The sequence below is a fragment of the Carettochelys insculpta genome, chromosome 14, assembly GCF_033958435.1.
Source record: "Carettochelys insculpta isolate YL-2023 chromosome 14, ASM3395843v1, whole genome shotgun sequence".
NCBI lineage: Eukaryota > Metazoa > Chordata > Testudines > Carettochelyidae > Carettochelys > Carettochelys insculpta.
In genome coordinates this window covers 26,475,171-26,495,168 of record NC_134150.1, presented here as the reverse complement: position 1 = coordinate 26,495,168, position 19,998 = coordinate 26,475,171, and the positions used below count along the sequence as shown (strand labels likewise).

General features: G+C 42.7%; 1 protein-coding gene across 14 annotated transcripts in view; it reads right to left on the bottom strand.

Annotated features, from left to right (window-relative positions):
* Window positions 1–321: 321 nt before the first annotated feature.
* The window catches only part of CDH16 (cadherin 16), a 51,864-nt gene continuing 32,187 nt past the window's right edge, over window positions 322–19,998 (bottom strand). For 8 of the 14 annotated variants that reach the window (XM_075008552.1, XM_075008547.1, XM_075008551.1 and 5 more), the window contains 6 exons: window positions 18,941–19,074; window positions 14,756–14,995; window positions 12,740–12,856; window positions 8,485–8,536; window positions 3,374–3,490; window positions 322–3,066 (listed from right to left, as the gene is read on the bottom strand). In XM_075008552.1, the coding sequence (XP_074864653.1) occupies window positions 3,018–3,066; window positions 3,374–3,490; window positions 8,485–8,536; window positions 12,740–12,856; window positions 14,756–14,995; window positions 18,941–19,074 (709 nt within the window). In that variant the 3' untranslated portion in view covers window positions 322–3,017. Of the gene's footprint in view, window positions 3,067–3,373; window positions 3,491–8,484; window positions 8,896–12,739; window positions 12,857–13,670; window positions 13,775–14,744; window positions 14,996–18,940; window positions 19,075–19,998 lie in introns of those variants that run through there. The other 6 variants (XM_075008548.1, XM_075008555.1, XR_012647445.1 and 3 more) reach the window with 5 other exon arrangements.

Here is a 19,998-nt window from a genome sequence, read left to right as displayed (position 1 = left end):
TTTGGAGCCAGGCCAGAATTCTGAGAGGCTTTAGGGTCCATTCAGTCAGTGGAGGGACACTCACTTTCCTCCCTTTTCTTGTGAGTGTGGAAGCTATTCAGGCTAATGTTCCACCATCCAAGAATTTTTTTCTTACACCAGGGATTCCTCAGGGAGTCAGTTCAGCTTCCCAGCAACTGGGTAAGACGAGAGAATCAGGCCCAGTAAATATTAAACCTCTGTGTTTACTGGTAGTGCTTCCCTGCTGATGATCCAGAGCCGTAGGAAACGATGTGAAAATTAGTACCTTAGCTTTACGAAGATTTAACTGAGTCACAGAGGTCAGAAGCACTAATGCCGTTACTTTAATTTTTCATAGTTCATATTCATTTTCCAATGCTGGACATAATATATCAAATAATCAGAGTCTAGTCTACAGGTCCCTTATCAGGGAAAACAAAAAGGATCATTTAAGTACAATATTAAATAAACTCTCTTGGATTCATACAAATTATAGCACTATAAAATTCATGAGTTCCAATCATCATTTTAGCTTCTAATTGTTTAGTGACCCATGAACATTTCACAGCAGGTAGAAAATGAGTAATGGATTCCCAGAAATATATAGTTCTTTAACTTTTAAAGCAAAAGGAGTTAATTTTCACTTGCAGTGAGCTGTAGCAGAAGGAACAGAAGGATATGTTTCTGCAGAGCTAAAAGAGGTCAGTAGCTGTGAAAAGTACTGCAGCATTCATGTGTAGTTTCTGATCTTGTCATTGAATAATTAGAACCCTGAATTTCCAAAGAGCAGGAAGAAGAGTCGAGAGTATTATTTGAAAGAATGAACAGGGACATAAAACAACTCTTTTTCAGCAATAATTGTGAACAATTCAGTCTTGCAATGGGGGATTCAAGTGAATTATATAGTGATATTGTGGCTGGACTAATCTACTATACTGCAAGGCAGGCTAACTCTGCTCATCACAACAGGGTTGCAAGGCAACTTTCTAATAAGTATCCTACCTAAAGAAAAGGGGGAGAACAAGTTACCACCAAATCAGCCGGGTGTCCATGGAGTTGAGACTAACCTAGATCTTGTGCTGCTGTCTCCTAGCTTGGGGCCTAATCTTACTTTCATTCAGGTCATCCGGAGTTTCACCATTGACATGTGGGAACAAGGTATGGCTTTCTATCTGAGCTCAGTTCTGCAAGGTGCTGCCTGCCCTACGCACCCAATGTTTTAAATGGAAGGTAAGAGTGTCTATTCAGGGCCTCTTTAGAATCAGGCCCTTCATGAAAGCAAGGAATCCCATTTCTGCTGCGGAAGATGATCTACACCTGGAGGCCCTGGGACTTTGGCTCCTCTTGATATGTCCCCAGTGTACTTTCTCAAACAATTGTAAACATTGTTACAGCGGCACAAGCCATCCTATCTTGTTTTCTTAGGGCAAGACTACCCTACGAGGCCAGGTCACTCAAAGCTACGTAATATGAGTGTGTTAGATACTGTGAGGGCTCAACACAAGGAAAATGCTCCTGTTGACTCCCCTTACTTGTCTGGTTCTGCTGGAGTACTGCAGTTGACAGGAAACTGATCAGTGGGTGTAATGGATCCCTATTAGACCCCTTAAATTAGGGTGTCCACACTGCCCTATGGTGGGGTCTGCAAATAGCAAGAAGAAACTTTTTTTTTTTTTTTTTTTTTCCAAATTTGGTTACAAAATCAATACATCAAGAGCCGCAACGCATGTGAATACAAGACAGTCCTCAATAAATAAGGAAGCCACACTTTTTGTCACCCTTGTTTTTAAGAACCGTGTGCACACACACAATGATTTGTACCAGTTAGTTGTTACCACCTTCTCCAGGCTTAACCCGCCTCAACACCCAAATCCACCCCCCCAAATCCTCAAGCTTTTCCCACCCATCCTGCAAAGCTGCTCCCCATCGCCAGGTTTAACACCCTTCAGCCCCAAACCATCCCTCCATCCCCAGGATTTACCTGTCTCAGATGCTCTGCGTAATGCCAACCTCCCCCAGCTGCTGAGGTACGTGGTGGTGGCCTATAGCTGGTGCCCACCTTGCTCCCTTCACTGCACAGGTGGATGGTGTGGTCCAGACAGTGCCAGCACTAGTGCCAGGTGCTGCGGATGGGTGCTTCCAAATTGGCAGCAGGGAGCAAACAGCTGGCGGAAGAGCGGCTGCATCTTTTCCCCCTTTGGCTGTGGCTCCCTGCCGCAGCTGGAGTGGAGCTGCTTTCTGTCTTCCCTGGCTGCTGCCACTGAGCACCTCACCTGGAGCGGGCTGCAGCAGCCAGGCAGTGCCAGCCAGGAAGGCAGAAACAGGGTGGCAGCCAGAGTAGGACAAGGCTCCTATGGGCTGGGAACGGAGAAGGCGGTGCTGGCCCGGGGTGAGCTGGCTGCTTTCTTCCCCCATCTCTCTGGCACGGTCTGGGGGCACATGTCCCGCAGCTCCTGGTGGTGGCTAGTGGGCAGCACACAGCTGGGGGAGCCAGTTCCTGCTCTGTTCCTTCACTGCCCCTTCCCCCACCGCTTTCTGCTTCTCTTCCTTCCTCCAGCAGGGAACACCTGCTGGCTTCCTCTTCCAGGGCTCCTTGCCCCCACTGACTCCACTTGCCGCTTGGCAGGATGCCTCTGCTTAAACAAAACACTAAGTTCCATTTTAACTGTGGACATTGTTTAAGCAACAGCAGCCTCCAGAGTTGCAAGGGGAGTTGGCAACAGCAGTGCTCAGAGCTGCAAGTGGCTCCTTAAAGAGCCGCATGAGGCTCTGGAGCTGCAGGTTGCTGTCCCCTGTCCTAGGGTAAAGAAATATGATATTCTAGTTACTTAAGGAATTCAGTCACAGCATGACTTGTCTCCTTCTCCCATAGGCTGTACCTTTATAGAATGTGATTTGACACACACTGTCGGCTGACTTGTCCATTCATAAATGTTTTGTAAAATAAGCTGGGCTGTTTTGCTGCGTAATGCTATGGACTCTGAAGGTTGTCACAGCTTTTGCGTTTCTTCTTTTTGTTAGCTCCCAGAAGGGTCAAATGAACAATGATTATGAGCACAAAGAATCCTGGGGGCGAGAGAAATGGAAAACAAAGTGAGTTTAAAGATGAGGTCTTTGCAGTGTTTCTGTATTCAAACAATTCACAAACCAGAACTCATTTTTCCCCTCTTTTGTTTGGTTTGTTTTTTGTAAATGATGTTGGAAATGAAGAAAAATGTGAATATCAGGAGAGGTAATAGAAGAATATCAAAACAAAGCTTGTGAATCAGAGAATACTTGTACTGAAATGCGACATCAACTAGACAAGAGCAAACGTATGTTCTCTAATACAAAATCAACCTTTTTCTTTTTCTTTTTGTGGGCAGTTCCATACCTATAGTTCCCAAGGTACCAACGATAATGCTCACAGCAGAAATCACTGTAGGTTTTCCTTCCATCCTTCCAACCTCTTGCATGCACTCTCCTTCCATGGTACACAAGCAAATTGTCACTGGAGTCAAGAAAAGAAAAGATGGAAAAAATTCAGGATAAACTCTCTCACCAGAGATCAGAGATAAGCAAAGAAAATTTCCCTGAGTTCAAAGAGCGTTCTTGTCAGAACTCAAATTGGAGAGGAGGAAGATTGGTTCCACAGGGACAAGCCCTGTGCCTGCCTGGAACAAGCAGATTCCAACTGAGTAAATTCTCTAACATCTTTTCCCTTTTTTCCAGGCTGTTCTAATAAGGACTGGGTATAGCATGGCTGCCTACACTGCTACCGCTATCAAATCCTGTACTGATTCTTGTGGTAAAATATAATATAAATGTTAGGCAGGGTGACAAACAGTGTTCCCGTAGCATAGCTAGTGGTATAAACTAACATTTTAAAAGCAAGAGCTTTGCTTGTACTTCACTTGGTACTTACCAACAGCCCCTCAGTTCTGAGACCTAAGCCTTAACCCCATCATGAGACAATCACCTGGTTCTATCAATGCAGATGAACGCCTTACAACAGATAATGGGTATGGCCAATTTAGCTCTTCTTCTTGTCTGTGGATTGTCTGCACTGGACAGACTTGTGGCTTTATACATTTGAGATTCACGTTGTTTAACAAGAGCTTTGTGTGACCAAAGGTCTGTGAATTTCTGCAGCATCCATTCTGTAAAGATTTATGCATGTACTTAGCTTGCACATCAAAAGTCCCTTTGAGGTCATTGAGACTAATCCTGCATCTAAAGTTGAGAACTTATCTGTGTACACTTACAAGTGCACTAGTCAGATTCACTATAGATCAAGTTCCAAGACCACTGAAGTCAAAGAGAAATCTTCCAATGACACTCGGATGATGGAACATTCATTGAAATTAAAACATGTCAACGTCAAAACTTTATAGAAGGAGATTTTCACGCAGTACTTAGCATGTCAACCTCATTTCCCCAAGAAGTCATTGAAGCCAGAAATTTATCAAGATTTAGAAAGGGAATGGTCATGTAGTAGCTAACAAGGATACCCAAAGTTATTACAGTTAATGCTCACTGAAATTTTGGAAAGGCTATTAAACCTCATGCATCAGGCTTTTAACCAATGTCAATTAGATTGGCAGATTAAAGGTAGAGGCAAACTTCTCATTTCTGCTCTCTGTGGGTTCTTGCACCTTCCTCTGAAGTATCAGACACTGGCCATTAGTTACATCTATATGGATATAAAAACTCCATTGCTGGCCCTGGTCAGCTGACTCGGGTTCAGAGGGCTCAGGCTCCAGGGATGAAATATCATTGTGCCTGTGTTTGTGCTCCAGCTGGAGCCAAATTTCTAGGACCTACCAGGTGCAGGGCCCAAATGTCTACACAGCAATTTTAGCCCCGAATCCTGAACCCTGCAAGCCTGAGCATGTCAAACCAGGTTAGCTGCAGCTGTCCTGCAGATCTTTTGTTGCTGTATAAACACAGAAACTATGAAGTAGTCTGAGCTGGTGTGGCAATGCCTCCATTCATAAGGCCCATGCCTTTACTCAAAGGAGCTAAAATAGCTCAGCATCCTGCCATTCTCTTATGATAGTGAAAATCTTTTATTGTATTCTTCTCTCTAGTCTTCCCAGTGCTATAGATGTGCTAGGCTTTGGTCACTGATTTCACAGAATTCTTTTATTCGGAAATAAGTGCCTGCCTTAAGGAATGGTGTTACTGTTACAGTTCGTATATGTATTTATGTCTCCCTGTGGTCCTTAAAAAGGAGCTGTGGAATGGTATTCTGATTCAACACAACTGGGGCACAGCAGAATAGTGATTCTTTGATATTTAATATTTCTATACATCTTTTCAATGCGTTTGCACTTAGGCTGTTCCACTTAAAGATCCTTAAAATAGCCACTAAATGATTCTCTTTTGAATACAAGAGCAATGTACGCAAATGAGTTTGTTTAGCACTTTGAAATTCAAATATGAAAACTACAGACTACTGAACCCACGCACACCTAATGCAGTGGGCTCTCAAACATGTATGTGCCTGCTGACTTCATGAAATTGAAGTGGGGCTTTGGAAACATCTAATGAAATCAGGCAAAACAACCACAGTGCATTAACTGGGTAAAGTCTCCAGTAAACATGGGGTATCGTAGTTGATTTTAATCTTGCAACTGCATCTGTTCTGTGTGCCCAAAGCATCCACTTACAGTATGGGACTTGATATGAAACTGAAACTATAAGAATAGCATTTGAAACATAATCTAGTACCCTGTGATTCCCAGACTGCCTGCTGAGCAGGAATATGTCTGAGGTCCTGTTGTATTTTAGTTATGCTATAGGCTGCTGGTGTATATTGTGTGTTTCTATGGTTTGCATGGTGCCTAGACTGAAGAAATAAGAATACACGCCCATGTAGTGCAGACTCCCTGTGAAAAGAGGAAACATCTTATTAAAATATAGCTCTACCAATGATGGCCCTGATCCTGGAGTAACCCCTGTGCAGAACCCCACTGACGTTAATGTGTGCTCATTGCAGGATCAGACCTAAATTGTCACTGACTGTTTTATACTTATTTTGTTGTCATGTGTACATTGCTCACACAGGCCAGTCCTAACCTTTTGAGGTTGGCCCTGTGCTCGGATGCCTGCACATTCTTGACATCATGGTGAGCCAGAGAAGCACCCTGAGTACTGGTTGGGCTGTGGACAAATCAAGCCTCCCCCTTTGCCTCACAGAGGCATTATTCAGCACTGCCACAAAATATAGCTACGTGAACCAGACCAGGGTTTACTCCAGGCCAGATGCATAGCCAAGGATGAGCTTTGTCATATGAAGGCCCATCAACACGTGGTACTGCAGCAGACTGGCCTGATACACCTGACCTACATGGTGATAGGAAACATGTCCATACATGCCTACTGTGGGTAAACGCCATCCTGCTAGACCTTGAGGTTCAAACCACAGTTGTAAGCCTGGATTTATCATGAACATGCTGATAGTCAACATACTCTCGTAGGCTGCATTATTTCTTAGAAGTGTTCTTACTCCCCGGACAACTTCTAAATGCTAAACACTTTCGCAGCTGGTCCTTGCACTGAGGATCTTGCAGTCTGAGAATAGCAACAGTCAGATTATAAACTAGTAAACTTGACAAGCATTGGGACAAGAGGATCTTTAACAGGTATATAAGTGAGGACAGTGGAGCAGCCAGTCTCGTTTGACAGTTTCTCTCTCACTGTGTCCAAGTTGCAAGGCTGTGCAGCGTCCAGTTGGTATGCACTAATTACGTGTTCTGTGCTTGTACAGGTAAATCCCACAGAAAGATTTCCCTTTCTGAGCTTCCTACTTTAAAAGCAAGCCCTGTGCTAAGCTAGAAGGCACTAAACTATTCACGTGTCCCTAACCTATCCAGTTAGCTATGGAGTCCTATATTACCTAGTTAGTTAAGTAAATGTCATCAGCAAGAGTGACCATTAGGTCACTTGGCCATTCCTGTCAGACACACGCACAAGATGAATGAGCTGTACTGACAGTCAGCCCATGATGATGTTCTGGGGTCAAGCGAAAGTAGGTGGCTCAATGCACATCCTTATGTCCAGTGTGACTGGGCTCAAATAAACAAAATTGTAAGAACTGTCACTAAACAGGGACAGCATTTCAAATCGCCCACAAATGCCATATGGAGGCATTGCCCGTGGCGTAGCCTTATGGTCTCCAGCACCAGTGAAGCAAAGCTCATTTCACCAGCCCTCTTGAATTTCTTGTGATCCTCTGGATAGCCTGTTGATTAGGAGCTGATTCTGAGCATGGTACCAGTACAGCTTTCTCTCTGGCTCCTCCTTTGACCAATGTCAATGTAAGAGCAAAGCAGGCAGCTTCCTTCCCTCCCCTGGGAGAAGGTATCCCTCTCTGCTGTGCTTCAGAAGCAACTCTGCCTGGCCTCTATCTGCAGGTGAGTAAATGCCTGGGGACTGTCTCAAGCCCTGTTTGTAGATGGGTTTGTAACTCACTTGGAGATGGTGACAGTAGCAGAACATGACACCTCTGCAGTAGAAATGTCCCTGGTCTGCTCTTAGTTCTAATTAAAGGTGCAATAGCAGCTCTTCTAAGAGGAAATAACTTAGTTTTGTAATGACAGATGCCCAGAGGCAAAGCTCAGTACGCAATTTTGTTACAAGACCCTTTTCCAAAACATACAGCTCATATAAGCTGCTTGGAGTTACTCTGGCACAGACCCAGAGGATGACACCTGTGTTGCTCCTCTTTGGAGCTGCTCTTGCATTTTTTTAATGTTGGTTTTCTCTAGACCCCTTAGAGCCATGAAAGACAGATTTGATAGCCTTGTATGTTAGCAGACTCAGCTGTTATGGCATGTGCCTTCTTTTGAATCTTGAAGAGAGTGAGTTCTGTTCTTTATCCCCTAAATAAATTCCCCTAAGTTTGTCAGATAAAAATTACTGTTTATGTAGACTCATTGTTAACAGCTCATGTTTATTGCCTATGTTGTGATCTCATCTCTTATTCATGTGTCTAAGACCTCTCCTGCCACTGACACAAGACTTACTGGTCTTGCCCTCCCTGACTCTTTAGACCCTCATTCTTCCTCCAGTCTCCAAGCTTCCCCTCCCATCTCTGAGTAGCTGTCCATATTGGAAATGTCTGTATATGGATCAGCAGCCACCCCAGCCATCTCTGAAAGTTGCACATGGTAATTTTTTCTACGCAATTACCATATCTTTATTTGGGTCTCTAGCAGGAAAATTCCAGTGGGTATTGACTGGGAAGAGGAGTAATATGTAAGCTGTTAACATGAACGCAGTTTGTAACTAAAAACCTGTTCCTCAGTGTTAAGACAGTCCTTGAACAGGGCCCCTTAATTATGTAACTTTTGGGGGCTCTAACATACAGTGTTTATCCTTGAACAGTTTTTTCATTTTTCTTTACATGATAGGACTAACACAAAGGGTTCCACCACAGATTAATTTGATCTAAGTTCTTGGTAATAAAGCTCAAACAAAGTAGAAGATAAAATAACTTACTGTACCTTTTCTGCTGAAGTTACAGATGTTTTCACAAATGCAAAGGCAAGATCTCAGATTCAAAAGAGAAACACAAATTTTTGGTTCTTGGCACAAGGCAAAAATACCATTCATGTATGCACTGTCTGAGAAATAAAAATGGCTCTTCTCCAAATGCGTTCTGGCACTCACAAAAGTATGAAGGAAAGTAGCAAAAATAGAATCAGTGGGAATGCATGCAACAACCTCAGCATTAGACCACTATAAGCTCAGTGCTAAAAAGATAAGATGTCATGGGCTGATAACTGGTTAAAAGGTAGAAAACAAAAGGCAGGAATAAATGGTTAGCTCTCAGAGTGGAGAGAGGTAACTAGTGGTGCTCCGGAGGGGTCTGTACTAGGACCAGTCCTCATCAACATATTCATAAATGATCTGGGGAAAAGAGTAAACAGTGAGGTGAGCAAATTAGCAGATTGTGAAGACCTTCGAAAGGATCTCACAAAATTTAAGTGACTGGGCAGTTGAAAGTCAGTGTTGATAAATGCAAAGTAATCCATACTGGAAAACATAGTCCTCATTATGTTATATGTATAATTGGGATTATCTTAGCTGTTACTGCTTGAGTGAGAACTTGGAGACATTGTGGATAGTCCTCTGAAAATGTCCATTCAATGTGCAGCAGCAGTCAAAAAAAAAAAAACAATGTTGGGAATTGTTAGGGAAAGGGATAGTGGATGAGACAGAGAATATCTTCATCATCAACAACCATGGGCTCAGCACCCGTTGGTGTCTGCTGCCTCCCTTGCTATTTCCTTCTATCTTCCCCTGTCTAGTGCAGTGATTGGTGTGGAGCTTGTCCACAGAAACTAAATCTACTATATCATCTGCCCATTCTCTGTGACGTCTGCCTCTCCTATTCAATCTGTCCATTATGCCAAAGACCAGGGTCTTGATTTTTTTTTTTTTTTTTTTTCACTCATTGTTCATTCTGCTGATCTGCCCGAATAGCTGTAGCTTCCGTTGTATAACTCTCTGCAATGGGTTCTTTTTCGGCTGTATCTTCCTATTTAATTCCTCATTGGTGACCTTCTGCACCCATCCTATTCTCAGGATCTTTCTGTAACTCCTCTTGGATGTCAATATCCTTCTATTCAAATCTTTTGTTATCACCCATGTCCCACAACATGTTGGTGAATACACACATTTTCAAGACACTCAGCTTTTGCTCCTAAGCTAATCGCTTTGCTTTTCCAGATCTTATCTATCGCCTTCAAACTTGCTCTATCTTTTGCTGTTCTAGTCACTATTTCCTTCTTACAGTCTAGATCATATGTTGCTTCCCGGGTACATGAATTTCTCTGTTCTCTAGTTCGATCCCATCTACGCTGATCTTCCTTCCTATTTCTTTATCTCCAAACATAATTTTTCTTTGTTTTATTTGATGTTCATAATCAGTCCGTACGACTTCCTTTCCTCGCTTAACACCTGCACCATGCTTGCTAGCTTCTCTTTATCTTCTTTAACGATAACTGTTATCCATGAACCTCAAGTTGTTGATTCTCATCCTGTGCACAGATATCCCTTCTACCTATTCCTTGATCTTGTCCATCGCGCTCTCTAGGTGCATGATGAAGATATTCAGTGATCTCCTTGTCTCGTACCTCTGTTTATTCTAAACAACCTCCCATCTCCCCACATGTCCTCACCACTGCCTCTATATAAATCCATGGTGTGTTACCTCCTGAATATTGCATGCAGTCAGCAGTGCTGACAGTCACTGAAGACCCCAGGGTAAGTTGCATGTGAAAGGCCCTGTGACCCCAGAAGGGGCAGGACCAAGTGCAGAAGCGGTGGGGCCAAGGGCAGCCAGCTTTTTTGACACTGACTAGACCATGGGTGCAAGGACCCTTCGCAGAACTCAGAGCTGCTTGGAGTGGTGCTCTAGCCTCAATTCAAAAGGGCCCAGGGCTCCAGGAACTGGCACAGTAGCAGCAGTAAGGAGTTCCAGGGCTCTTTGGATCACCAGCCCCCAGGACAATTGTTTAGCTCCCCCCCCCCCACACACACACATCTGCAGGTCTTCCATACAGACGTGGTCGCCTCATCTCCAAGATACTTTGGCATTGGAAAAAGTTCAGAAAAGGGCCAACAAAAATGATTGCGTTTGGAACAGCTACCATATGAGGACAAGCATCAGAGGGGTAGCTGTGTTAGTCTGTATCTGCAAAAACAACGAGAAGCATGCATCTGAAGAAGGGGGACATATGCTCCAAAAAAATCAGTTTGTCTATAACATGCCAGAGGATTTCTCATTGTTTTTACGATATGAAGAGAGATTTATAAGAATGGGACTTATCAGCTTGGAAAAGAGATAACTAAGGGGTATGACTATAGAGGTCTCTAACTTCATGACTGGTGTGACGAAAGTGAATAAAGAAGAGTTATTCAATCTTTCCTGTAACACAGGAATTAGCGTCACCAAATGAAATTAATAGGTAGCAGCTTTAAAAGAGTATGAAGTACTTCACACAACTCACAGTCAACCTGTGGGACTCCTTGCCCGAGGATGTTGTTGTGAAGGCCAAGACTATAACCAGGTTCAAAAAAGAGGAGGACAATAAATTCAGGGAGGATAGGTCCCACTGAGGCTATTAGCTAGGATGGGCAGAGACAGCCTCTGGGAGGCTAGAAGCTGGGAATGGGTGACAGGAGATATATCACCTGATGACCACCTGTTCTGTTCATTTCTTCTTGGGCATCTGGCATTGGCCACTGTCAGAAGACACAATATAGGCCTAAATGGACTTTTGGTCTGGCCCATTATGACTGTTCATGCATTAAATTCTTTAGGTTTTTATTTTTGCTAAAGCACATTCCTAACCTGGACATTTTGACTAACAAGCTTGAAATCTTTCTCTTGTGCTGCTTAATTTGCACTGGCCAGAGAACTATGAAAGAGCCTACAAGTACTTGCTGTGAACATGTCCATCAAAGGAGCAGCAAAGGGGGAACTTGCCCCCATGCCTGGTGTTTCAAAGGGGTCTGGAGCTCTGGGACCCTTTTGAAGTGTTGCGGCAGCGCTGCTCAGGCTGTGCACAGCTGTGAAGAGGGGGCAGTCGTATTCCAGGCCTTGAATATCACTTCTTACTTCCAACTTGTGGATTTTCATGCCAGAATGGTTATTCCGATCATCTTGTCTAAACTCTGTGTCATGAGTCTCTCTCGTGGGACAAATCCTGGTTTTGCTTCCCTCATGGGGGTACAGGAAAAGGTGGCTAACTGGAGATGCTCTGAGGATTTTTGCCAGTGCAAAGCAGACACACGTACTTTCTCGCAGCAAACACGCAGCATTGTGCTTACAGAAAGGAGCAGCACAAACTTTTCTCTATCTGCTGTGGCACTGCCCCAAGCATCCTGGCCTTGCTGCTGGGTGGAGTCACTGGAACACGCAACCTGACTGTTCCATCCAGATGTGCTAAACTGGAGAGTCCCCCTGTGCCCTCTCCCTTTCTAAGGGCATTGGGAAAGTGGAGCAGGAATTTATTTGGCTCTCTTATTTGGAAGTGACCGAGTCTGGTACAAAAAGTATCTGTTTTTCTTTTTCCTGTCTTTCTTTCTGTCTTCTCTTCGCCAGTGTATTTTTTTTTTTTTTTTTTTTAACGATCACTCTTCCTTTTCGAGCGTAGCCAGGGGAGGGGGGCACAATATCTCTAACAGAAATGAGGAGCAATCAATCCCCACCCCCAAGATGTTCTGCTGTTGGCTGCTAGCAGGAGGCATGTCGCCTTTACAGCCAGTGGATCTCAGCACCCTCATAATCAGGGAAACTTTCTTGAGGTTGCATTTGACCCTGCATCTTCCCCTGTGCCACATCTCTCTGTCATTACCAACTCTGTGCTGCCTGAGGCAAGGCTATTTTTATAAGCAGATGTCTTTACCGATCATTTTAAAAACACAGCTCTAGCGTGGTGGTTGGGATGCTGCATAGGGGTAGATTATGAGAATTGCTAGAATAATAACATTCCATTGTGATTATAAAAATCGCCCTCTGGACTAACACCCAGAAAACAAACTGAGCAAGTGCTATCTGATATGACATTTGACTGTAAGTGCTATGTGACAGGAGTCATGTGGACAGAGTGGGAAGAGAGGTGGGTAGAGACCATAATTTACAAAGGAGGATCTTTGTAAGTCCTTAACTTATTAATGTGGAGAGAAGAGTAGATCAATGGACTGTGCTAAAATAACCCTCCAGCATGAAATGCTTTCTTATTACCTGATAGTTGAATGTGTTGGGCTTTAGATGGCGTTCCACTGTCTTTCAGGATAATGGTAACAGGGTACACTTTAGGTTCCAGCCAGCTGATTCCCATGCTGAGTTGAGCATGTGTGTCTGTGGTGTGACAAAGAAACAACAAAATGAAATGGAAAGACTAATCTCAGAGCTGGCGGGGAGGAAGGTCTGAGAAAAGGAGGATTTCTTAGAGAGAGAGAGAGAGAGAGAGAGAATGCAAGTAATAAGTCAGCTGTGGCTTGCCTTCACTCCCTGGTTTCTAATCCTACACAGAAAATACTCCATCTACTTTCCAGCAGCTGTCGGAGCCCCCACTTACAGAATAATCACAAGGCATCATTACTGCTGGCTCTGGTGCTGAGTGAGGTCCTACTCCTACAAGGTGCTGCATGGCCTAAAGGCAGGAAGCATTCTGCACCTTGCAGCATAGGCACTGTGGGCGTCAAACCCAGAAGTCTTTGTAACAAAGCCTGCTCACTCTGCCAAGGGACAGCAGTGCTGTTGCCAATCACATTGTTTACAAAGCTTACGTGCTTATAAGGAAGGACACAAAGTCAAGAACAGCGCACAATGTACACCACCCGTGTAGCAATATCACAGGTGAGATGCTGGGCTGTACCTCTAACATATGAAGCATAGAACTCGCTACAGGCTATAGTGGCTTAGCATTCGCCTGATCCTGGTCTGCTGCTGAGGTCCCTAGTGCACCTTAGGAAGTTTTATGAACACCATACGGTCTGCAGCACTGCCTGTAACCTCTGCAATGATGGGTTCTGCCCTGCCCCCAGAGGTTGCAAAGGGGTGGTTGGGACACAGCCTTACAGCTGTTTCCACAGACCCCAGGCCAGGAGAAAACCCCCTCAGATAGAGCCAGGTTTTATGGGACCCCTTCTTGCTGCTTCAGTAATTTTACCTGGCATAAAGAGGGCTCAGCAGAGATGGAGAGTTGGCCCACTTTTTTATCAGTTTGTCACAATCTTATCTTTGTCCCAAAACAAGCTTCTTTCCATCAGTAACCTCAAAATACACAAAGGAGAGAGGAAACACACACACACACACACACACACAGAGAGAGAGAGATCAATCTCAGTTGCAAAGACTTATACCTAATGTTACCATACTTTCCTATTAAACTATGTTTACAACTTGAGACACAGCAATAATGACTTCCTAAAAAATCATATTGTCCATTGCTTATTAACTGATTTCCCATTAATAATAAACCTTAAAAGAAAATATTATATTAAGGTCCCTATTGACCCACCTATCTCTCTACCTTAGAATTTTATCTGTGCAACTTCCATGTGAACACTTCATAGATCTATTTGCCATATGCAAGAACTTCCTTTCACTTTAGAAAACTAACCAGGTGTTGAATTAATTCATAGGCTGATGTCAAAACCATTCTGTTACTGTAATTCCTTTTTTCATAAGATTTAGTACTGGCTGATCACATCTGGCTGTCAAATACTGAGTTTCTTAAACACTTTACTGTTCCTAACTTTTGAAAACTGTCAGTTGGGTGAACCAAGGTCTAAAATATTTGAAATTTTCCATGTAATGTTATTTCATGGGATAGTCAGATGGGCACAAAATGCTCAGGTGCTTCAACAACTGAAACCAAAAGAAGCAGGATTGGATGCCCAAACCATCCATAATAAACAATATTTGACCACTTGGGTTCATTAAAACTCCTCTTCCTTAAATATATTATGAGTTTTCAAGGGGGGTTATCCATGTGAAGTGATTGAAAGAGTGGTTAAAAAGCTGCTAGTGCATGACAAACAAGGATAAAAGGAAGATTTTGAAATCAGAATGGTGTTTTAGTGATCTGCAATGCAAAACCCAGATGTCCTTCCCACAAACATTCTCCTTGGCCTTTTTGTGTTCAACACGGGAATTCTCAGCCCAAAGGAATTTCCTAAAACGGGGGGCGGGACTAAAACAGGGCTTTCTAGCACTTCTCTGCAAAGAAGCCCATATTTACCATTCACACACCATTGATCACATTTATCCTCCAGTTTCTCTGAAGCATGGGGTTATCAGCAAGAGCAAAACTCAGTGGGATGCTGTTTCCTGCTGCATCAGAGTCAAATGCACTGATCGTGATGGATTGCTTTTCCCTCTGAGGTGTGCAGAGATAGGATTTGGAGTAGTCTCCTGCTAGGAATGGAGAGTTGTCATTGACATCCAAGATGTGGATTGCTATCTCACCAGTGACCAACACTGAGGGGCTACCTGCAAAAAAAAAAACAAAAAAAAAGTCCCACAAAGTGGCACAGATAAAATTGCATGAAACTACTTCTGAGTTGGAAATACTGCTGGTTACAATGTTTCCTTGCTTTTCCGGGAACCAGAGCTTCAAAAGTATTCAGTACCCAATTGGCACCCTTCGTTCTGAGCTGTTTGAAAAGCTGGCCCTGGCTTTGGATGCTGAGCCCTTTTGAATCTAGAACTGGAAGGGACCTCAAGAAGTCAAGTCCAGTCTCCTGTCCTCATGGCAGGACCAAGCACTGTCTATATCAGTGTTTCTTAAACTACGGTCTGTATAATGCTGGTGTTCCATGAACAACTCAGATGTGTCACGAGCTTCTGACACTTTTTCATATCATACACTGGTGGTTCATATTTTCTGTTATTAAAAGCAGAACAATGTTACTACTGAACTCCTATGGTACCTGGTTTAAATTACTTCATTTTGGCTGTGTCTACACTACCACCTTCCTTCAAAGGAAGGATGGTAATGAGTCTGTTCAGAGTTTACTAATGAAGTCCATAAGCAACACTTCATGAGGCAAATTTCCCCCTGTGGCAACTCCAAAGTATTCAACTTCGAAGTACTGGCACGTGTCTAGCCCCGGTGCTCCCACCAGTACTTCGAAGTGCCGGGGCATCTCTGAAGTCCCCTTTCTCCTAATAGAATACAGCTCTGAATCGGATACTATAGTGTGATTGTGGGCTAACAACTTACGTCTCTAGCTGGTCTCTTGGAAGCACCCTTGTACTTTCAGCATGTTCATACAGCATGAATTGTTTGGTGTTGAACCTTCAAGTAACTTGAAAGGAGGAATAGGAAAGCATATTTTCTAATTTAGCTTTGTCATCAATCTTAGCCCTTACTCCCCATATGAAGTCAATGTAGATTTTTCCAGTGCCAGATTTTCAGGTGCTCTCTAACCATTTGTAACTGTTGGTTGCCTGCAGAGAAGTGAAATGCACTCAGTTTCAGCATCCCGTCTGCGTGACCACATTCTCATTTGTTCACACACGTTTGTCTTCATGTTTAATGACAACAGCTGAACACATGGCCCCAGCTGTCTTATTACTGAATTGTTAAAATAGAAACTTTTTTTAAAAAACTCAGTACTTGTGTCCTGAATGCAGCCTATCATGTGATGTATATTATCAATATGCCTTGTAGGAGAGAGGGATAATAACACCTCTTCATGCCTCACTCAGAGGAATGCCTATAATTTTAAGATCTTTGTAAAAGGTATGTTCCTAGATTAGAAACTAGCTCCAGAACTCTGAAAGGGGCATGATAATGAACCTAACTGAAAGATGCTAATGAGGCACTGCCATGACTATACAGTACCTCATTAGCATAATGGCAGCTGTGGCACTCCTGAAAGTACCGCTTTCGATCATGCGTGGCTCGTCTACACAGGGTCCTTTTCGAAAGGACCCTCACACTTCAAAATCCCTTATTCCTATTTGGTTACAGGAATAAAGGGGATTTCGAAGTGTGCAGGGTCCTTTTGAAAAGGATGCTGTGTGGACTAGCCACGCGCGATTGAAAGCATCACTTTTGAAGTGCTGCAGCTGCCATTATGCTAATGAGGTGCTGCACATTTACAGCAGTGCCTCATTAGTATCTTTTGATTAGGTTCATTGTCATGCTCCTTTCCAAGTTCTGGGGTTAGTGTAGACGTAGGCAAAGGGTAACAAAGGTGTTCAAAGGATGAGAAGGTAAGTCTCCACCCATGAGAGGATACTCTTAGGTGAACCTGCCAATGTTTCTTAGAAGTTGCAGAAACAGCATGTATATGTAAATATTTCCCAAGTATCCTGCTTGAGCAGTATAGTCATCAAATTCCTGACAGAGTTGATGGGTGCTAGAGCTGTTCATGTACTTTTTTGCGAAAGCTGTCCGTGCACTCTGCAGCAGGTAATGGGTTATCTCAAGTGATTGTTCAGTCAATTACAGATGAGTTGTCTTGTTTTCTCTCTTAGATGGGAGGGATAACTCAATGGATTGAGCACTGCTAAACCCAGGGTTGTGAGTTCAATCCTTGACTGGACCATTTAGGGATCTGGGGCAAATACATTTAAAAGAAAAAACAATCTATCAGGGATGGTGATAGGTCCTGCTGTGAGTTCAGGGGACTGAGCTTCATGACCTCTCAAGGTCCCTATCAGTTCTGAGGTAGGCATATCTCTATATTAAATATGAGCAAAAGTCCAAATAACTTGGATGGCAGATCTGGTGAACCTCCAAGCTGAGTCAGTAGCACCTTTACCAATATGAATTTGGTAAAGTGGTGGTGGGTAAGAAAAGGATTCCTTACTCAGGAGTGGCAGCCAGTATCCATGTTAAACAATGGAAGTGATCCACTGTTGCCCTGTTATTACGCAGAACACCGAGTTACAGAGAGTATTGCAAATGGAGCCTTCATAAGTAACCAGGGAACGCTAAGATGTCAGGATGCAATCCTGGGATGTGTCAAGTTCCTTCCGTAAGGTGCTGACCTGCCTCAACTCCTGCTCACTTCAGTGCCTTGCAGGGTTGGGCTTTTTGAGCGCCAGTGGCTATTTATATATCAGAGTGAATCATCCCATGTATGTCTCAGTACACTCATCTATAAAGAAATGTGATCAGTCATCTCCTTGACCTTGCCCCTTCAAATGCATTTGATGATTTACCATACAGTGGTGGTATTGGCTTCAGGCAATTGGAATACCAAGCCTTTCATTACATACTGCAGCTAAATGAATATTGCTTCATGTGACACAGAAGATTTTTATATAATTACAATACTTGCATTCACATATGATTCTTCTATTGACAATGACAATAGTAAATTCTCTGCCTGGTGTCAGACAGAGGTGTGACTCAGACAGGCTGAAAGAGAAATGTTCTCATCTGAATTAGTTGGCTTTTTTTTTTTTTTTTTTAAGGTAAATTTGTTGGTGACATCATTGAGCTGTGAATCATTGCTGAGAAGCAGCTTTTATATGAATAAGGGGTTGCTGTTCTGTACTTAACAGCTTTGGTCCTAAAAAACCCAACCTCTTCATTTTCCACCCATACAATCAGATCATGCACCTGTGTCCACTGATTGCAGTGGTGGCAGAGTTAGAAAAATAAAAAATCAAGTTATGCTGTTTGTGATGCTGGATGTGAATTGAATATCACTTGACTAGCACTTTTGTTAAACACAAATGAAAGAGTCTTATGTCTGGAGATTTCAATAAGGCCATCCAGGTGCAATTCTTAATGTGGAGGGGGATGGGAACACAGGCTGTTTAATCAAAGCCATTCGCGCAGAAAGAGTAAGCAGTTTTTTCTTTGGGTGTTTCAGAATATTTTTAAATCATTTTGTTTTCTTGGAATTAAGCAATGTCTCAGTTATGTAGTGGCCACTTTAATAATAAACCGATAAAACACCTGGGGGGAGAAATGATCTCTCTGATTGGTTTGCAGGTGAAACAAAAGATTAGGTTCTTCTCTCAATTATGTTGAGAGAAATCTGGTGATTTACTGGTATTACTTCAAACATATTTCATGTGAAGGAAAACAACATCTGTCTGTAACAGATCACACCTACTAATCCTTGAGGTCTGAATATCTCATACACGGATCTGTCTTGATCTTTCTCCATGATGACTGCAAAATTAGTGAAATCATGCCAGATTTCATAGATTCATGGTGTTCCTGCCTTTGCAATCTAAACAGACTACATGGACAGACATGGAGCCAAATTGAGAGGTATGCCTAAATCTACAGCAAGTACAATTTTTCTGCCTCCTTCCAAACACATGTTATGCCATGTAGACTGAAAGTCTTATCTAGACAAACACCCACTTACAAACTCTTACACATCATCTCTGAATTTGGTCGTCTGTTTCTTCCCTCTTAAGAGAAAAAAACTGTCTCATTCAAAACCCAACACACAGTCTTACCTCTGTCCTGAGCAATAACCTGCACTGTGTAAACATCCTGCACCCTTTCTCTGTCCAAAGCCCGCATGACTCTAACTTCTCCAGAATGCTCATCAATGGAAAGCCAGTTCATTGTATCATTTCTCAGGGAATAACTGTAAAGTGAAATGTGATAGAGGCAATCTACAGTATGTTCACTTTTTATTTTATTAAATGAATAATAAGACCATGACTACTCTCTTTTGGTTATTAGCCTGCAAGTACACAGAGAGCAGAACATGCTTTATTTCTCATTAGTCTGTCAATTCTACCATCCATAGTTATGATGCAGCTATTAATTTATATAATTCACTTTAACTTTTCATCTGACTAGTAAGTCTGAGACTGTGGGATAAAGTCAAAATCAACAATGTGAAATTAAAGAAAGAAAACTTTAGGATCTGCTAAATCTAAAATGAAGATGTTAATGACAGATAACATCTGTGAATCTCAAATATTGAAGCCCAGAACTTCAAAATCTATAACCTTAAAATATTCAAGGTTAAAACTTAAAAAATACGCAAATCATTTTATAAATAAGTGGGACAATAACCCTGTCTTGATCACAGAAATCTTTAAAAAAGCATGATTTTTAAATTGGTGACAGCAGATAGAAATTCTCCCATAGAGGAGTACAGGTGATTTCCACCAAAGTCGATGAAAGGGCCTCTTATTCTGTGGAAAATGGAGTCTAGGAAGATCAATTTCTATTGAATGAGTTAAATCAGCTGTGTGCCTGATTCACAAAGTGATGGGTTTTATTGCTACAGGTGATGAATTTATGGACCAATTATGGGTAGTAGGCAGATGAGACAGGAGTGAAGATGCACACAACTGTTTTTCAGTCTGGCATGTTGTCTGATTGGTGCATAGTTGTGGAACATTCACATCCTGATCATAAGCTGCACCAGAGTTCCATCCCAGTATGACCATGGCTCCAGAATATGCTGTGAAGAAGATTCCCGGAGCTGGTTACACTAGGTCTGTGCTAGCTGGTAATTCCATCACATGGAAAGAATTCCTACTCAGGATATCTGATA